Source organism: Poromitra crassiceps (assembly GCF_964638095.1).
Source record: "Poromitra crassiceps genome assembly, chromosome: 1".
In the NCBI taxonomy this organism is placed as follows: Eukaryota; Metazoa; Chordata; class Actinopteri; order Beryciformes; family Melamphaidae; genus Poromitra; species Poromitra crassiceps.
In genome coordinates, this window is record NC_139623.1 from 17897028 (window position 1) to 17918307 (window position 21280).

At 42.5% G+C, this 21280-nt stretch overlaps 1 protein-coding gene across 1 annotated transcript in view; it reads left to right on the plus strand.

Annotated features, from left to right (window-relative positions):
* The window catches only part of tmem132e (transmembrane protein 132E), a gene marked incomplete at both ends in the record, with an annotated part of 750910 nt that overhangs the window by 683328 nt on the left and 46302 nt on the right, over positions 1-21280 (plus strand). The window contains one exon of the mRNA XM_083638875.1: positions 12469-12674. Coding sequence (XP_083495001.1) covers positions 12469-12674 — 206 coding nt within the window. The remainder of the gene's footprint in view (positions 1-12468; positions 12675-21280) is intronic.

Here is a 21280-nt window from a genome sequence, read left to right on the forward strand (position 1 = left end):
TATTCCAGTTTAATTCATTCAGTTAGATTACTGATTTATTTATGGAAAAGTGAATTATTAATTATGGATTGCTGCATTAGTGTTTCTGTGGTAGAAATGATAGATTATTAAATCTACATTAAAGTATATTTCTTTAATATGATATACCCGCACTCTGTGTCTCATGGGAACCAATGCGTTTTCTTGCTGTGAAAGCAGTTCTCTCTCCTCTTCTTACAGATATAAGAAGCTAGTCTGAACTGGTTTCTGTTTGTCCAGACAATTGTTATCGAAAAAGCTTTACAGAGATGTTCTCCATCTATCAAATATTGTAGTAGTCAAGTATTGAAGTTTGAGTACAGTGTTTGCATTCAGCAGTGGACTGGGTACTTAAATATGGCCGCTGCTGCTGAATTACACTGTATTTTTTATTTTCTTTGTTTAGATTTTTCTTCATATTTTTTTCCCTTTAGAAACTCACATTATATTATTTTGCGCGACAGATGCTTCATATCCAGGTCAATTCACACACCTGTGAGTAACGCATATAAACAAGAAATGTTGTGCTTACCTGATAATATCAGCACAATCCATAGGTGTAAAAACCATGCTAGACATGGGGGACATGTCCCCTCCAATATTAAAAGATGCTTAAAATGCCCCCTCAAAAAATAAAGAGCTAAATTGTGTTATTTTGTCTCCACATTGAGAAATTAACCACTGGACTGTTATTTTTAAAAGCCGTTCATGGTAATCAATGAAGAAAATATTTTTTTAAGAAAAATATTAAAGCAATTATTTTCTTCAAAGCAAAATTTGTTTTTTCCCCCCGATGGTCCATAGTATGTTTAGTTAAAGGGGGGGTGGAAGGGGGATAATGTGAAAATACCGTAATATTTTGGTAGATACCATACCATACTGTGACATTTCATAACATTACATCCATATTGGCGAATATAATTTTATTGACTATATCTCCTACTAGACAGGACAGGGCTATAGGCAGGGATGTGCAAAAAAATTAAAATAAGATCCCATGGGCGCCAAGTGTGCATGCTTCACCACCGTTGCTACAACTCCATCTGAGGGGAAACACTGGAGAATAGAACTTGTCTTCTATGGGTTTTAGCCTGTCTTTGGTTGTGTTATCTGACTTTTCATGACTGCTATTTTCCTTTATACAGAGAGACAGAAAAAGGATTCCTGGCCCTTTTCTGCTCCTACTGTATCACTTGATGAGCGATTATTGTGCCATTGTTCGCTAACAATTATTGTAAAGGAAGGCTTTGCCGATTCATTACAATGTCGGTAATATTGGATGGTTTGGATGGTTGGGTTGGTTTACCTTGTCTTCATGTTTTCCTGCGCCGAGAGCTCTGCAGTTTGACACAAAACACGTCATTCTGAGACGGAAGTGAACATAATTATGTTCTGCACGAGGGCTGAGAGTGCTCTTTGTCCCTTTAGCCTTGTTTGTTACTATGTTTTAGTTTTTACTATGCACTCAGTCACTTTATGTTTTGGCTCTTGCACAACAATCCACCTAGGTCTGGTATTTCTATTTATGCATTTTTTATAAATGTTTTACTAGGTGTATTTTAATTTGTCTACTGTGTGTTTTTTTATTAACTGTGTGTAAGCTGCTGCTACTTGAATTTCCTTCGGGATCAATAAAGTATCAACTGTACCTACTGTACCTACCTACCATTCGAACTACAGATTGTTTTTTTTGTTTTTTTCTGTATGCGCATATCCATGGAGAATCGCATCAAGCGTTAACGACATATACCAGCTGGCGGGGGTGGAGACAAACTGGGATTTAGACTGGGTGGGTCCCAACTCCCACGGCAGGGTCCAACTCTTACGGGTCCACTAGTATTACTGAGATAATAATGATACAAAGCGGGTTGAAAATCGGCAAAGCCTTCCTTTAATAACCAGAAAGATGCTTCCATCACAATTTCATATAATTTCTTGTCATCTGTCTTTGTATTTATTTAGTAATGCACCCAAATAACTAGTGAATATGCCCCCATTCAAAACCATAATCCTGTCCAGTAACACCTCTAGTAGTATCACGTGGTCAGACCCAACGTTTTACGTCAGCACGCTTCCAGCGATGGAGGGTCTGAATCACAAGTCAGCATTTCCGGGTTTTGCCAGAGGAAATCCTGTGGCTCCAGTAGTATCATGGCTGAAGTCCAGCTCTCTGCGTGCATTGGTGCATCGTTCAAAATGGACCGCCCTCTGCCACCCACAAGTTGTGTCACGCAAATAAGGAGGTCCGTGGTTGGTCAATTCATATGTCTGTCACACATTTTGTTTTGGTCTTAACCACTTTTCAAGACTTGTACAACAGATGTAGATATCTATCTACGGCTGGTTACTGAGACTACGCCTCTAGCAACCCATCTTCATCCTGGCCACTAGGTGTCCTCAACTTTATTTAGCCCAGTACAGCCAGTATTTCAAGCTAGATTGGGTGTGACTAGTATGCAACCCAACGCAGGCAGTACCCACCCATTTCCCAATGGTATCCGCTCCACCCAGGCAATCTGCTGGCACCATAGAAGGTGCCACAGTGCATTAGCGGTAATGTGACGGCATCTGGTGGCTCCCTCCTCAGCAAACCCCCACAGGGCCACTGATACACGTAGCTGCTAACAGCTTTTGACTCGCAATTAGCCCGCCAAGTTTATCAGCAGCAATAGCCGCTGAAGCTAGACCTTACCGGGCACTGTGTGTGTGTGTGTGTGTGTGTGTGTGTGTGTGTGTGTGTGTGTGTGTGTGTGTGTGTGTGTGTGTGTGTGTGTGTGTGTGTGTGTGTGTGTGTGCGGGGTTCCCACAGGTCCTTTTTCAATCCTTGAATGTTTGTGAATTTGAGAAAACAATCAAAGCCTTGGAAGTTTTTGAAAATAGACATAAATGGACATTGAAAGTGCTTGAATTTTTTACAGATTTTTGAAAATAGACATAAATTGACATTGAAAGTGCTTGAATTTATAGATTTTGTGCAAGAATAGAAATTGAGTGTGTCAGTAATTAACCTTCATCCATGTCTCAAACTATGCCATGTTGGGTTCTTGAATTTGAGAGAATTGGGCCTTGAAAGTCCTTGAATTTGATGTTTAAAGCCCCCCTCCAGTCAGTTTTTCCAACCTGCACAACATTGATGTTCTAAAACGTTCATGTGCGCGTGCTGTAACAAAGCACGTCATCATCTAAGCTCTGCTGTAACAAAGCACGTCATCATCTGAGCTCTGCTGTAACACAGCACGTCATCATCTGAGTTCTGCTGTAACAAAGCACGTCATCATCACAGCTCTGCTGTAACAAAGCACGTCATCATCACAGCTCTGCTGTAACAAAGCACGTCATCATCACAGCTCTGCTGTAACAAAGCACGTCATCATCACAGCTCTGCTGTAACAAAGCACGTCATCATCACAGCTCTGCTGTAACAAAGCACGTCATCATCTGAGCTCTGCTGTAACAAAGCACGTCATCATCTGAGCTCTGCTGTAACAAAGCACGTCATCCTCTGAGCTCTGCTGTAACAAAGCACGTCATCATCACAGCTCTGCTGTAACAAAGCACGTCATCATCACAGCTCTGCTGTAACAAAGCACGTCATCATCTGAGCTCTGCTGTAACAAAGCACGTGATCATCTGAGCTCTGCTGTAACAAAGCACGTCATCATCACAGCTCTGCTGTAACAAAGCACGTCATCATCTGAGCTCTGCTGTAACAAAGCACGTCATCATCTGAGCTCTGCTGTAACAAAGCACGTCATCATCTGAGCTCTGCTGTAACAAAGCACGTCATCATCTGAGCTCTGCTGTAACAAAGCACGTCATCATCACAGCTCTGCTGTAACAAAGCACGTCATCATCTGAGCTCTGCTGTAACAAAGCACGTCATCCTCTGAGCTCTGCTGTAACAAAGCACGTCATCATCACAGCTCTGCTGTAACAAAGCACGTCATCATCACAGCTCTGCTGTAACAAAGCACGTCATCATCTGAGCTCTGCTGTAACAAAGCACGTCATCATCACAGCTCTGCTGTAACAAAGCACGTCATCATCTGAGCTCTGCTGTAACAAAGCACGTCATTCTCTGAGCTCTGCTGTAACAAAGCACGTCATCATCACAGCTCTGCTGTAACAAAGCACGTCATCATCACAGCTCTGCTGTAACAAAGCACGTCATCATCACAGCTCTGCTGTAACAAAGCACGTCATCATCTGAGCTCTGCTGTAACAAAGCACGTCATTCTCTGAGCTCTGCTGTAACAAAGCATGTCATCATCAGAGCTCTGCTGTAACAAAGCACGTCATCATCAGAGCTCTGCTGTAACAAAGCACGTCATCATCAGAGCTCTGGGTCATCATTTGCACCAAAGATGGTCTGTTGGTAAGAACCGAAGGCTTATACCTTGTTCCACTGCAACATCATGGCTGGAGTGTTGTCCAAAAAGGATAAGAGCCTCGCTCCTACCTTCAATACGATCTTTGTCTCCCTTCCAGACGGTAGACTGGAAACAGTATGGCTGCCTCTATCTCCGCAAAATGTTCATCCAAAAGGCACAATATTATCAACAACCAGCCAACAGATATGAAAGCTGGTGGGCTTATATGGAAATGATTTGGAAAGAGCGTAACTCGAACTGGTTAAAAGTGACTATTGCGCTGTTTTGAGCCAGAACGAATGGCTAGAACACTTCGTTAGCAAACATAGTGGCCAAGCTAACGGCAGATTGTATTCACTGTAATATTAAATATTTTATGACACGTCACTCGTTAGACAGCATAATGTGTGATGTCAGCACCCGTTTGTACGAGCTGTATTTTAAGACTTTGAGCCCAAAAGAAAAAAGCTTTCGCACACCTAGGCTCAACAGGTGCGTCGGAGAAGGGCAAAACCCGACACAGTACAATAATAAACTCCCGCACACTGTCTCCACATGCAATTAAAAGTTTAATAAGAAAAAGAATAACGTTTCGGTCGTAAGGAAGGAGGAATCTGATGAAGGTCTTACGACCGAAACGTTATTCTTTTTCTTTGACTTATTAAACTTTTAATTGCATGTGGAGACTGTGTGCGGGAGTTTATTCTAAGACTTTGAGCCCAAAATAAGGTTATTTGTCAACAAAATACAGTGGCAGACACTTTGGCTAATTAGCAGAGCAGGAAAAAACACAGCTACACATGAAATATCTTAAGAATGACAAAACTGACTGGATGGAGGCTTTAAGAAGGTGTGGGAACCCTGTATATAGCTTTGGGTAAAGCAGGATCAGTATGTCAGTATATGATCAGTATAATGTGTATATAGGCAGAAGGTTCCAACTCTACCGACAGCAAAGCCATGCTGTGATTAATCACAGTGGCTGGGTCACTGTTTTTTCTTCCTTCTTGTAGATCTGAGCTCTCACAGATAACACCACAAATCCCAGCCAGAACAATAACAGTGTGTTACACACAGAAGCCGGCTATTGGGGGAAGCTTCTGAGGTCAAATCCTGTGAAATTGCATTAGCCGAACCAGAGGGTAGAGAGAGGCTGTCATCTTAAGAAGTCCTTCCAACCCCCCCCCCCCCCCCCCCCCCCCCCCCCACTGGCCTGTCTGCATGGAAGGGGAATTTTATTACCCAGACCTCCTCCCAGTTATGATGAATCCCCAGCCCTGAGAAGACTGGCCAGCCCGACCTCCATTTGCGGGAGATTAGATCCTCTGATTACAATGCCAGCTACCTCCCACTGCAGGATAAATCTTCGATGGGAGCCCAAAAGCAAAACCCTCCAGATCCATCGCAGTTAATAATTTAGTATTGGAGGGGGACAAGTATTTATGATAATTCTGCCGGAGATGGAGATTTTGACTAGATGACAAAGCAAAGGCATGTTTCCAAGTTAAAAATGGCAGCTTTCGTGTCATGTGAATTATTTGTTTGCCTAAAAGCTTTTGTTGTTATATATTACGTGGCTGTATGACTGTACATAGATCATTATGCTGAGAATAGAAGGGGGGAAGGAGGTGGTGGCACTGGGACGTGGTCCGCATGCTTGATTTGTACTGTACATGCTTAACAACAGTAGGCTACTTAGGACCACTAATGTAAGTGCATAAGAGATGCAAATTACATTATTGGTTCCCAACCTTTTTCCTTAAGGGACCCCTATTCTATCACTGAGTAAACAGATGACCCCTGACCAAGCAAGATTTTATATGGATACTTATTATTCAATGCATAACAATTACAGCACAGAACAACTGATAACTGTAGCCTACAATTCACCCAAATAGTGAACGCAATAACTACATGAAGTTTGTGTAAAATGAACAATTTGGATGAATATTGAGCAGATTATATGAATGAGAATCTATGGGTGGCCTGTGCACAGCCGTGCTATTCATCCAGGGTGGAGCTAGAGCAGGAACAACAGCATTCAATGAATCAAAGTAATCCAGTGTGCGATGGATTACTTTTTAGGAACATTTTATACAACTAGGAATCGCGTGCGAGATTCCTAGGGTGGAGACTCTGGAATTGATGAGCCATGGCTGCAGTTACGGAAACTGCCCGCTCCGCAGGCTCCCACTATCGTGATTGACAGACAGACAGACACCGCCCACCCACCCACCTAGGCACCATCGTGCAACTGTGCACCATCGGCTCATCCTACATCACAGTTGCTCGAGTGACCTCACTGATGACGTCACAATTGCTCGAGTGACATCACTGATGACATCACAATTTCTCAAGTGACATCACTGATGATATCGCTGATGACATCACGATCATGACAGACACCTCCGCTGCCCACAGACCCCACCAAACCACACACCCACCCACTTAGCCAATTTTAACTAAGAAGATTCTCTTTATTATCTATTTTCAGAAATGGGACGTAACAAAGTATTTTCACTTAAGTAGAATTTTCAGGTATATGTACTTTAATAAGTATTAATTAATACTTTTACTCCCTACATTTTAAAACAAATATCTGTACTTTCTACTCCTTACATTTTCATGTAACGTTTGTGTGTTTCTCTTCATGCACGGCTCTCTCTCTCTCTCTCTCTCTCTCTCTCTCTGTCTCCCTAGTGTAGTCAGTGTGTCACATCATGTGACATCAACAATGTAGCCTAATGAGGGAGAAGGAGTAGATATCTTTGTAGAGAAACCATATCACACAAATTATTAATCAAAGTAGAGTTTTTATACATTTTAAAACATGTTTGAGATGATCTTTTAAGTTGAATAGTCTTTGAAATATATTAATATGACGTGAGTTTCAGTTAGCTTTGCACAGAAACAGACGGTAGAAATACTTTTTACTTTTATCCACCTTATTTCTAGCTGCCATGATGCCTATGGTGCTTCTTCCGATGTAATCCTCCCAGCCTTGTTGCTGACAGCTTGACACCCATCTGTAATGTTTCAAAGCTGCAGGCGAACGGAGCAAATCACTAATCAGGTCCAGCTTGGCAAAAATCTCGTCGATAAATATCCCTTTAAGAGCGCAATGCATCATGTGTAATCGCCTACTGTGGCTAATGTTAGCGGCTAGCTAGCTATATTACATGGCAGTAAAACGCCACTGAATGACCAAATTGATATAACTTTTAACCATTTCGAGTAACACTGTTTCCATACGGATTACCAGCGTTAGTTTGTTTTTCATAACGTGGCTATATTTATCGCGTTCTCTATCTATTTCTGATACACTGAAAATACTGGGAGGCGGGCCATAGCGTCTCTGTCGATGATTTGATTTGACAGTTCTGGGCACTGGCGTTGGCCAATCCTGGCGTGTTCCATCCCCGAATTGATTGTGTTCTGGCGCAAAGCGAGTGGCTTCCAGGACGAACAGGCTCTCTGAGGCGTGCGCCAGTAACGTTATTTTAGAGCAGCGCAGTAAATACAATATTCCTGGAACGTGAGTTTAACAAAACAGTTACATGTCCTCTGCTTCTATGTCAAATAAAGACATTACTGTTTGTTTTATTGTGTATGTTACATACTTATTGGCCAAGTTATGATAGTTTATGGGCTAGGAATTCAGTCAGGGTACAAGGGAGTATAGCCGGCCATCTTGCCTGCAGAGTTTTCATATCAAGTAGAATACCGTTTTAGGAAATGGCAAGCTGCAACAATCAAGTCACGTTAAACTGGACCTTGTACCCATCATTATTCTACAGCGGGGCATTCAAAAATAAGGTGGATACTTTTGAGTACATTTTTTTTTTACTTTTACTTGAGTAAAGTTGAAGCAGTACTTCTACTTTTACCAGTATTTCTTTTTACACAACTGTACTTCCACTTAAGTAATGCATGTGTGTACTTTTCCCATCTCTGCCTATTTTTAACTATCATGATTATTTCAGACAAATTCAGTTTTTTTTTCTCCCTGATGCTCAGCCGTTGTTCTATTAGCTCTTTGGTTGTTTGAACTGTGTACGAGGCTTTTTAGCAGAGAGTGAATATAGCGTGTCTTCCCCATGCCCTTATCCTAGTTTATATCTTAAAAAACAACAAAACATCTACACTTTATCAATAATAACTACATTTAAATATTTTCTTCACATAAATTAATGAAATGCTAACATACTGTATATATTTTTAAGTTTCCTTACAACCCTTAAAACCAAGAAGGCCTTGTGACCCCCGTGAAGCTTTGGCGACCCCTAGTGGGTCGGAACTCCCAGTTTGGGAACCTGTTTACAGCAGTGGTTCTCAACATGTGCCATCAAGGTCCAAGTGTCAACAAAACACTACAGCTCTGCTTTCACCAGCTACTTCCTCCTCTCTGTGTTAGTAGTCAGTGAAGCTCCTCCTCTCTGTGTTCTCTATGTTAGTCAGTGAAGTTCCTCCTCTCTGTGTTAGTAGTCAGTGAAGCTCCTCCTCTCTGTGTTCTCTATGTTAGTCAGTGAAGTTCCTCCTCTCTGTGTTAGTAGTCAGTGAAGCTCCTCCTCTCTGTGTTCTCTATGTTAGTCAGTGAAGTTCCTCCTCTCTGTGTTAGTAGTCAGTGAAGCTCCTCCTCTCTGTGTTCTCTATGTTAGTCAGTGAAGTTCCTCCTCTCTGTGTTAGTCAGTGAAGCTCCTACTCTCTGTGTTCTCTATGTTAGTCAGTGAAGTTCCTCCTCTCTGTGTTAGTCAGTGAAGCTCCTACTCTCTGTGTTCTCTATGTGTTAGTCAGTGAAGTTCCTCCTCTCTGTGTTAGTCAGTGAAGCTCCTCCTCTCTGTGTTCTCTATGTTAGTCAGTGAAGTTCGTCCTCTCTGTGTTAGTCAGTGAAGCTCCTACTCTCTGTGTTCTCTATGTGTTAGTCAGTGAAGTTCCTCCCCTCTGTGTTAGTCAGTGAAGCTCCTCCTCTCTGTGTTCTCTATGTGTTAGTCAGTGAAGTTCCTCCTCTCTGTGTTAGTCAGTGAAGCTCCTACTCTCTGTGTTCTCTATGTGTTAGTCAGTGAAGTTCCTCCCCTCTGTGTTAGTCAGTGAAGCTCCTACTCTCTGTTAGTGAAGTTCCTCCTCTCTGTGTTAAGCTTCTGGCATACTCTTCGCGCACGCGCTGGAGGCGGGGCTCCACGGAGGGCGCGCGCACTCTGCGCGGGCCAAAACAGAACATAGTGAGTGCTCCAGAAATGGCGGCGATCAGTGCCAGGCAGTCTGAATGAAATTGAATGTAACGTTCCCAATTCTATATATTAAATTCTAAAAAACGACCCTCAACATTTGGGAAGGCTAAGCCACACAACTAGTTCGTTATAATCGAACATCATGCTTTGAAGGCGACTTTACGACGGTGAGGATTCAATCACAGCAGATGTCCGCTGATAGCCTACCACGGAGATCTCACAGGCACAGGCAGCAAAACCCGACGCGCTGATAGAAAAATCTCCATGGACGCGCCGCGCTGCGCTCAGGCCTCGCCCCCCGACACGCCCCGTGCGATGACGTCATAATCGCCGCGCGCTCTATGCGCTTGGCTGGGCGCAAAGAGTATGCCAGAAGCTTTAGTCAGTGAAGCTCCTACTCTCTCTGTTAGTCAGTGAAGTTCCTCCTCTCTGTTAGTCAGTGAAGCTCCTACTCTCTGTGTTAGTCCAGTGAAGCTCCTCAATCTCTGTGTTAGTGAAGTTCCTCCTCTCTGTTACGGTACGTGCACATCTACAATGGCACGGCGGCTTGCCTGCTGAAAAAGCCGCTTTGACGCTGCATCTTGATAGGCTGTCTTGCTCTATTTCCGTGTCTGATTGGTCCATTTGCCTCGCGCCCCCTGCCGCTGGAACCGCCCACAGCGTTTCACTGTCGCAGACTAGAGGCGGCTTGTCTCCGAGCGGCTTCACGCTCGCGGGGCGGGACTAGGGCGGGACCTTTCGTTGAAGCTACCCAATGACAGCTCTTCCTACACATTTCCTCCCCCCAGCCTCCTGTGTACAACGTTTCTACAGGCTACAGCTCCAAGCTGGAAGCTGGTTTGCACGCCCACAAAACGCTGCGACACAGCGGAAAAGCGAATTTGCCATTGTAGATGTGCACGTACCGTTAGTCAGTGAAGCTCCTACTCTCTGTGTTAGTCAGTGAAGTTCCTACTCTCTGTTTAGTCAGTGAAGCTCCTCCTCTCTGTTTAGTCAGTGAAGCTCCTCCTCTCTGTTAGTCAGTGAAGTTCCTCCTCTCTGTTAGTCAGTGAAGCTCCTCCTCTCTGTTAGTCAGTGAAGTTCCTCCTCTCTCTGTTAGTCAGTGAAGCTCCTCCTCTCTGTGTTAGTCAGTGAAGCTCCTCCTCTCTGTGTTAGTCAGTGAAGCTCCTCCTCTCTGTTAGTCAGTGAAGTTCCTCCTCTCTGTTAGTCAGTGAAGTTCCTCCTCTCTGTGTTAGTCAGTGACGCTCCTCCTCTCTGTTAGTCAGTGAAGTTCCTCCTCTCTGTTAGTCAGTGAAGTTCCTCCTCTCTGTGTTAGTCAGTGCAGCTCCTCCTCTCTGTTAGTCAGTGCAGCTCCTCCTCTCTGTGTTAGTCAGTGAAGCTCCTCCTCTCTGTTAGTCAGTGCAGCTCCTCCTCTCTGTGTTAGTCAGTGAAGCTCCTCCTCTCTGTTAGTCAGTGCAGCTCCTCCTCTCTGTGTTAGTCAGTGAAGCTCCTCCTCTCTGTTAGTCAGTGCAGCTCCTCCTCTCTGTGTTAGTCAGTGTAGCTCCTCCTCTCTGTTAGTCAGTGCAGTTCCTCCTCTCTGTGTTAGTCAGTGTAGCTCCTCCTCTCTGTTAGTCAGTGCAGCTCCTCCTCTCTCTGTTAGTCAGTGAAGCTCCTCCTCTCTGTGTTAGTCAGTGCAGCTCCTCCTCTCTGTTAGTCAGTGCAGCTCCTCCTCTCTCTGTTAGTCAGTGAAGCTCCTCCTCTCTGTGTTAGTCAGTGCAGCTCCTCCTCTCTGTTAGTCAATGCAGCTCCTCCTCTCTGTGTTAGTCAGTGCAGCTCCTCCTCTCTGTGTTAGTGAAGTCCCTCCTGCAGACCTGTATAATCTTCGGCTTCAGTGGTTTACAGTGTGTTTCCTAGATATTGCCAACATACAGCCTCTTCTCGGACAAAATTGGAGAAAGATAGTTTACTCTGACCTAAAAGTTCACAGCACATTAAACACATAATTCCTTGTATTGGCCGTATTGAAAGAGTCAACCCAGGGGCGTATGCAGAAATTGAATTATAGGTGGGCCTGGATCAAATTGGGTGGGCCTGGATAGGAAGGGGTGCAGATGCCCGGCCTAAGGCCGGGCCCATTCGGGTGGCCGGCCAAAGGCCGGCCGCCCGAAAAATTTGACGTGTTATTTTACTAAAAATAATGCATTTGACCATCATTTCAAGTAGAATGATACCACCCAAGCAAGAATATTTCAAGTGTTTCAAGTGCTTTACTGAAATATTTGGACCATATAATGATAATACAATTATCTCAACCTTAAAAGGTTACATATAGGTGCCAAATGTTGCATACATGAATGCTTATACTTGTGTGTATACTGTTACTTTATACAGAAATTAGAACCACTGATCCATACTGCTGTGAGTTTAAAAAATAACAACACTGAGGCTGCTTCAAGTTTGAACAAGACGCCCTCTGGTTTATTTATCCACAGAGAGAACAAAATTCCTAGATGTCATGAAGTTGTCATGCATTAGACTCTGGAGATGATGTGCCCTGCGTTTTTACAAAAGTAACAAAACCATTGGCTAGCAATGCAGCAGCAAGTTTACCTTTAGAAAACAACCAATTAAAAAAAAAAAAAAAATTTTTTTTTTTTTTTGGGTGGGCCAGGGCAAGAAGTGGGTGGGCGTGTGCCTACCCAGGCCCACCCGTAGATACGCCCCTGAGTCAACCTTGAAATGCTGCGTAATGAATCGCAGGGCTGACAGCCGCATCCAAATCCCCACCATACATCATCACTTACCCCCCCTGTGCCCCATGTGACTATTACCATATAGATGCTCTCTGACTCTCTGACCCTGATCTGTCCCAGGTGTCCATGAATTGTGACTACGTGTTCGTCAACGGCAAAGAGACGCGGGGCTCAATGAATGCCAGGGTCGTCTTCAGCTACGAGCACCTGAGCGCGCCGCTGGAACTGACAGTCTGGGTGCCCAAGCTTCCCCTGCTAGTGGAGCTGTCTGACAGCAGCCTCAGCTTCATCAAAGGCTGGAGGGTGCCCATCCTGCCCGACCGAAGGTGAGTTCCCACCCCACATGCAGATGCAGCCAGCATACCTTTAAGACATTCCCAGTATACCAGTAAAGGTACATGTATATTATACTATGCAACTTTTTTATGCCCCTTCAAATGTAAACAAACCTTTTTATTTGTTTCTTCTTTTTTACACTTTAAAGTATCCTTGATAAAAGGAACATCCATTTGTAAGAGCTAAAAATTAGTTTTAGATGTACTTACTTGAAAGCCAAAGAGTTTGTTTACATTTGTATTGTTTGTAAAAAATTGGAGCAAAGCAGGCTTGTGTTTTGAGTTATGGTGCAATAATGACAATTAAAAGAGCACATTGTCCATCTCTGAAGTCCTACGCTTAAAGAATATGACTTTAAGATGTAAAAAAGACAAAAGTTGGTTTACGTTTGAAGGGCCCTGCATAGTAGACAATGCTGCAGCCCAATTTGAAATCTGAAAATCTCCACTCTTCTCTGATCAACACACGAGACTAAGATTAGTATTTCCCTATATATTTTTGTATTTTATAAACACAACATGTGAACCTGGGCATACGGTGCTAAATAATAATCCATCCACATGCACATAACAATTTGTAAAGCAACACCTGTAAGAAATTAAGTGCAAATAGTGAATTGTTACGGCCATGTTCTGGCTGTTTGACACTGGATAATAAAACGCTTATGCATAAAATGAGAATGCATGCAAATGCTAATAAAAATACAACCTGATAGCCAATGAGGTAGTCCCTCAATTACAATTCCCTGCCAATGACAAGATATAAGATGCTTTCTGTATCAAAAATAGGTCAGTTAAATGAAGAGTAACTATGTCTATGAGAGTAACACGTAATTAAATGTAATGACGAAATGAAAAATGAAAAAAAGGTTTTATTTATTCATTGTAAATGACCTCTTGCCATATATTCACCCACCAGGGGGCCCACACTTTGGAAATCACTGGTTTAAGACCGTTTAGAGGGTTTTGCCATCATAGAAGCATGCCAGCATGATTATACACTGAACGTACAACATAATAAGGGATGCTTACTCTTTTCTTGAATTACACTAATGAGGTGAAACCTGGTAGAAGCCATTATATTATCCCTTATCGATTCCCCTTGTTAAATCGATACCAATCACAACAGAGGAGATGTAGATAGAGAAGCAAGCAAGCCAGTTAGAGGGGAATTTTTAAAGTGTAACTAACCCCCAAAACACTTTTTTTCAGCTTTTAACCAATATATATGACTTTGGGGGTGATGTGTGAAGAATTCTGGTCAGAATTTCCACATTTGACACCAAACTGTTGCCATTTTACCATTTGTATCATTTTTCAGCAGCATATCTGGCATAAGCGCCCTCTAAGGGTGGAAGACTGCTTTTTTTTTTTCTCAAATGAATGGGATATTTGACACGTCGTGACGTCACGGTGAACCAAAGACTATGGGATTTCAAGATAATTGCTCCCCTACCCCCCTTGTACCCTTTCGGCTCCTCAGAACTCCAAGCCTATTCCTATTGAAGTTTGCTCTTAAAATACTGAACCAAACGTCGTCTAAGTTGGCACATGTCTTAATTATAGTTAGTTTCCCGCTGAATGTGTCACTACTTTATTAATATCTTACCTGGATAAGCTCGAATGATGATGTTTATATTATCAGTCCGAGTTGTAAGCACTGTCTCCAGCCCAGGCAGGCGGGAGAGAGTCGTACTGTAAAACCTCATGGACGAGCCCCAAGCTCCGGGCGCGCGCGCAGCAGCAGCTGTGCTCTGAGCAGAGCAGAGCGACTGGCTCTGTCTGTGTGTGTGTGCTCCGAGGAGGAGAAGAGCTCTGCCCTGCTCTGCCTGCGCCCTGAGAGGAAAAATCATAGGTGCTGTAACTTTCAACAAGAATCACGAAAAGCCCCAAAACGCAAATTAAAAACAGATTTCATTGCGCGGTTTATCGCTAGTTGTACGAGGGAATGACGTGGAGAAATCTCGCATTGTGTTACCCCAGAGCGGGGGGTTTCTCCTATTGTGCGGTGTGCTGCTGTAACGAGCCCATGTCACTTTGCTCTCGTAACGTAGTTTGACACCCTGCCATAGAGATACATGCAGAAAAATAATTAAATTTCTAGTTCGCCACTGAATTACCAAATTGATATAACTTTCAACCATTTTCAGATTTTCTGTTTCCATACAGGCCACCAGCATTGGCTAGTTGTTGATATTTATAAAGATATTGCCCCTCTCAAATAAATTATTTTTGAGGCAGTAGGCAAACTGTAATGGCGTCGATTTCCGAAAAAAAATCTTGACTTGAACACAGCCAAAGAGTCTAGTATAGACAAGAGTATATGTCATTTCTTGGTTTTTTCCATAGGTATTTTCAAATCACTGTTCTGATACATATCTGGGGGGTTAGTCCCCCTTTAAGCTTTGAGACAATTGAGATGTGGGTTGAGCAACAGGGGCTGCAACTCATTATCAGGACGATATATCATATTTTGTACAGTCAGTGTGTAGCCTGCTGCACCTTTTCATAGATACCAGCAAATGTTGGTGGTACTTGAGATACAGAGAGGTTCAGCTTTGGCACACATGTCCTAATCAACATTCAATTATTCAACATGTTATGACACTCATACTGCATGAATCGTAATACGGCCCTCTGCACTTAATCTGTTGTCAGCTTTATATACTTGCCATCTTGAATGATCAAGGCCAATTGTGCGGCCTCCTATGGAATGCGCAAGGCAATAAAAATTAAATTAGTTCTTGCCTACAAATCATACATACTATAGATGTCGAAAAAATGGCACCGATGGGAGCATAAAGTTTATCAAGCCAGGATCCAAAGGAATAATTTGGTCTCATGTTAAGGGCCCCAGGCTTATTAAAACTAGTATTCTTGTCATTTGGGTACCAGTAACATGTGCACTCCATCCTTGGGGATCTGATTATCTTGTAGATTTGTGTAGCTGCCATCCATAATATGTATTTTTGGACTTTATGTCCTGTATGTACTGTATGTATATTGTAACTTACTTCTTCTTCTTGGTATAATGTTGATCTATTGTATCTTGTATTATGATTCACCATGTATGTTCAGGCAACAACATGGCTGATTGATTGTCAGATTGTTTCCTCCTGGCAGCTTCACTCTGATTGGTTATTGCTGAGGGCTAGTTGCCTATTTAAAGGGATACGCCACTTTTTTTTAAGTTTAGCTCATTTGCCACATCCCCCCCCACATAGCCAAGATACCACCTGCCTTTACCGGCATTGTCCAAGCAGTATACAGTGAGCTACAGTCGTGAAGTTAGTAATTATCGCCATAGAATGGAGGCCGATGGTACAGCTGTTAAAAATCCGCTAAAACACACATCTCACATCGCTGAAATACATGTTGTGCTTCAGGGACTCACCACACGATGAAATATCAATCCAAAATGCACATAGCGGTGTTTTTGGAAGGAAAATAGACAGCCGGCACTACTTTCCAAACATGGCCACCGGGCGCAGTGATCTCACACAGTGCCTCAAAGCACCATGGAAACCAATGTAACCAAAACAAAGGACAACTGCGATAGCTACTAATCATGGTGGACTTCGTGAGAGAGGATGATGACGATTACTACTGGACAAACCAAACCAATATACTGAGGAAGAACTACAGGCTTTAGAAGCAGAGCGGGCAAGACGAGAGGCTGAGGCAGCCGAACAGCCGGCGGCCGAGGATAGAAAACGAACCGGGATGGACTGGTGGTGTAGATGTGGAGCATGCCGGCTGTCTATTTTCCTTCCAAAAACACCGCTATGAACCATATACTGTGTCCATTTCTCCACAATAGTGAGCTGTTCAGCTCTCATTATTTTGAGAGCTGTGCACCAGCCTCTAGGGTTTGCTGGCAGTCTGATATAATGGTATAACTCTTGTATAATAGACATACAATGTATTAGACTTATTATGTGGCATTCCCTGAATAATCAATAATTTGATATGCATTGTTCCAAGCAAATTGGTCAAAATTTTTCTCTCACAAACCTACTAGTTCAATCCCCTCCCCCCTTAATTATGATAGTCTGTTATCTATGCAGACTTGCATGTATCTGTCTTTTCATAACAATAGTAATGAAAGAGCTGTTGTAAGCTACCAGGTATCTCCACTCCAGGTTCCTATGATTGCCTCATAGCTAGACCAGTAGAATTCCATGTTGTAGTTTAGATCATTTTCTCTACTTTTCCCTGTCATACGTCACCCTGTCAGAGAAAACTGCAGACAAAGACAGCTCCTATCATTCTCAAATTTAAGTTGCTGGTGTGCTCCCATATACTGATGAGGCTGGACTTCCCATCCTGTAGGAGACTTTTTGTATGATAGTCTTGATATTTTCAGTGGTATTGGTCTTTTGATTTGTACGGAAAAGCATGTTCCCTTTCTGTTGCCTGCTCCATAGCCCAAATATCTTCATTAAGCATTATTACTATTAAGCACGGGCGCCGGAAGCAGGGGGACATGGGGACATTTTGTCCCCCTAAAAATGTGGTACCCCCGATTTTTTTTTTTTTTTTTTTTTTTTTAAATACTATTTAATACTACACAGCCTGTGATGCTTGTTAAAGCTGTGATCATTGTGGGATTATTACACCTGAGAGACAGACAGACCCGGGGATCAAGTTACAGAGAGCCCACTTTACACTGTTTACACAGCCTGTGACGCTTGTTAAAGCCGTGATCGTTGTGGGATTATTACACCTGAGAGACAGACAGACCCGGACTCTGTACTGCACTCACTAATGCACTTTAGGATCATGCTGCTATAATGGTATAGTATACGGTTAGTTTTATTTTATTTTTGTGTTGCGATGACAAGTTTTGATAATAATAATAATAATAATAATAATAATAATAATAATAATAATAATAATAATAATAATAATAAGTTCAGTGTTTCTGCCTGTGTTGCTGTCTGTTGTAGTGTAATTGTAAAACGAGAGCAGGTCACCAAGTGAATGAGAAAAGGAGAAAATACTGAATAATGACATCACTACATTATAATCCTAATATGAATTTAAAATGAGATATTCCTCTAAATATGGTTAAAAATCATACAAACGTTAAAAAAAAAAAAAGACTCCCTGCTTTTGTCCCCCTAATTGCAAACTCGTTCCGGCGCCACTGCTATTAAGCACTATTAAATGTATGCAAGGCATCAAAACAAAAGGCACATAGGTTAATGCTTTATATTGTACCAGTGATGTTGCTGGTCTTTGCACAATCATGAGCAGCCAATTAAAGGTGCTATGTGTAGCATTTTAACATCAATACATATTTACCACATTCCATGTGAGAAACTGGAGAGGCTACCAATTGTTTTCGACTAGAGTCTCATTTGTTTACAGTAGTTATACCAAGGTAAGGTATGATAAAAAAAAAGAGCCACGTCTTTAAAAGAAATCACTCAAAAATAACAAAAAATATCAATTAATAACTAACTAAACAAGATGCTTGCCTGCTTCTTCGTTTAACAACAAGCTCTGCTAAAGCCGCTCCATTTACTTTGTGGTTATTATTAGAGTGAATTACTGTCTTTTCATTTACTCCTCTCATAGAGTGAAAGTCAATTACCTCTCTGAACCCCTCCATCTGCCACTCTGTTGTACTTCTTTTCCATCTCTCACAAACACACACACACACACACACACACACACACACACACACACACACACACACACACACACACACACACACACACACTCTCTCTCTCTCTTTTACGCTCTCCTTCTCCAACGTGACACACACATTTATCCAGCAACATGGTATAAAAAAGGGAAGAGAGTGTAATCGGGCAGGCCAGTCTGTGTGCACTGAAGCTTCAGCATGTCCGCTCGTATCAGAGACTCTAATACGAACAGACAATATTCTTCTCGGGAGAAAAAATATCAACTTTATTTCCAGGTACAGTCTCGGGAAGGTAAACTTTTGCTGACCTGCGCCAAGAGTTGTGAAACTCAATGACTGGGAGAGAGGGAGTCATACTCTCTCGTCGGTTTTTCCTCTAGCCTCCACTTTTTATGTTTTATTTTGGTTGCTCTTTTGTTCTCCTTTTTTGTTATTTTCTTGTTTTTCTTTTTCTTAGTTGTATGTATGTATGCATGCATACATACATGAAACTGACAGCTTCGCTATTTATAGAGGTTATGCACACCCACTGGAACACGCCCCCTCAATCGGGAATGAGTGTCAAAATGAGTGTCAAGTTCCTCCCTGAGCAGCAGGTGTCAGTTATCTAGGCTGATTACTGCATTCAAGCTCAGTCTTGCTGTGACTCAGTGGGCGTGACCCCACAGTGACTTCTGCCTCTGTGACATCACATGCATACCCTCTATTGAATGTTATTGACTTTAAAAATCCATAGAGTAAGTTAGCCTATAGGCCTCCAGCTGTTTCAAACAGTGGTCTTGCATAGAGAGACAGACAGAAATGCCACAATCTCTCCATATGCAGACACACATGCACCAAGTATCGCTGCTGTATGTCGTTGGCTGTTTGTAAGTTAAAATATTATATATACAGTATAGGGATGGAAATTTCATGCATTTTCCTTAACCGTTAGCTGCGCACCTTAACAATCAGTTAATCGGTTATTGTTGACGTTGTCCCCCCCCCCACCCCAGAAAAAAAAATCGCGTCTCGTCTTTCTCTCAGTTCAAGTTCTATTTAACCTCACAGTCACACAATAGCTGCATATTATTTATGTGACATTCATGGCATGAATCACAAACGAAAATAATAATAAAACAATAATTAGCCTAAAAACAATAAGGCTCACCTCTTTTGAACAGCCCGCCTGTCCTTAATAGTCATTTCAACAAAGGGGGACGTGATAGCCTGGTTCAATGAACTTCATGAAATCCCTCGCCATCCACCACGCTTAATGGCAGCATCTCCTTTTCCACCATAAAGCAAGGCTTCTGTGTTATTGTCTCTGCACGCACGATGCCTGCTCCAATCGCCTAGTATTTAATATTTAGCTATAACTTTTATGAGTGACAGCATCAAAAATCAGCGTCCAGCGATAATGGAACGTAACGTGACTTTCAGCGATGCTCGTCGGGGAATCATAGAGACAGTCTGCATGTCTGGGAACGCCCACAAAATGTTAAACGTCTGGCGCGCGAGTGGGGTAAAACCGCCGATATATCTCATGGGCTGACTCACCAAAAGACGGTGCTGCGGCTCTAAACTACATGTTTGGGGGTTCTAGAGCAGAACACAAGACGTCTGCTCAGATGTGCGTTTACTGCGGTGGTTAAATCCCCGATCGTGTCTGCCTGGGCTGGGCTATCAGCTAAATTCTAACTTTGCTGAATGGATAGAATGGGGGTTTTTACCCCACCCTGACCACGCCCCCAGCCAGGCTGAGCCAGCTAACCAGCGTCTATTGTGGGCGTTCCTAGAGCCTGTATGGGCGTTCCCAGACATGCGGACTGTCTCTATAAATTGCCCCTGGAGTTGAATTTTGAGAACGGCATTGCAATATTTACATATGTACTTTTAGTGTGTAATGCTTCCATGCTGTTGCTAGCGCGAGCTTGCTGCTAATTTTAGCATCTGTTTGTTTCATGGGGTTTACTCCATTCACTTCCTACTTCCTTACATGGCATCATGCATGACATGCGTGACGACCTTCTCACGTGACCACTCCTTCTGTTGCGCTAGCTGGGTGAGGTACGCCCTCTGCTGGACTGGTACAGTATAATTAACACACTGTGAGCTCTGAAGACTGACATGATGATACAAAGTAACAATGTTGTTGGTCAAAACAGTTAATTCATTTTAACGTTACATTCTTAATGGCAGTTAACCGACTAACGGTTAATCATTAACATCCCTAATATAGTATATATAAAATTACTGTAGTTAAAAAAAAAATCCCATTGTTCTCACCCTAACCCTAAGGTCCAAAATGATCACTGTAAGCGAAGCATTGATCACTAAGTGAATTATTTAAACAGCATGTATATAGGAATGATTCTGGACCCAGCTTTTCGATCAATATAAGCTGATCAATATTAGCCATTGATCACTATACCTGTGATCACTAAGCGGATTCCATTGTATAATTTAAAAGAAAACTGTTCCTTTGGTCGCATAGCTGAGACCTTTGTCTACAAATGGATGTTTTTCACATTAATTTAGTATATTGCATGAAAAATTAAAATCTAAAACACATTTTGTTTCTTATCTGAAGAATCAGGTAAAGTCAAGATGAATAGAAAGTGGATTCTGATGGGCCGCCTAAGGCATAATTCATTATGTTTGTATTATGTTGTTTGCATCCTTATAGTCATGTTTTTTCCTGATTGCACACATGCTGTTTGTAGTGTACTAATCACACCCACTTGTCCCGCATCTCCTCAGATTTCACTTGCCAAGCCAAATGTTTCCATGGTTTGCCATATTGCTAGCGCAGCAAATGCACCAGAGGCCTACATTTTTAATTCATTTGATGCTGTCAAATACGACCAACCACAGTCGCGGAAGCGGCGAGTCCGCGACCCCCTGCGTAATCGTCCCAAAATTGGGTTACGAGGTGAAGTGGAAGCTGGTTAAAACGCAGGTA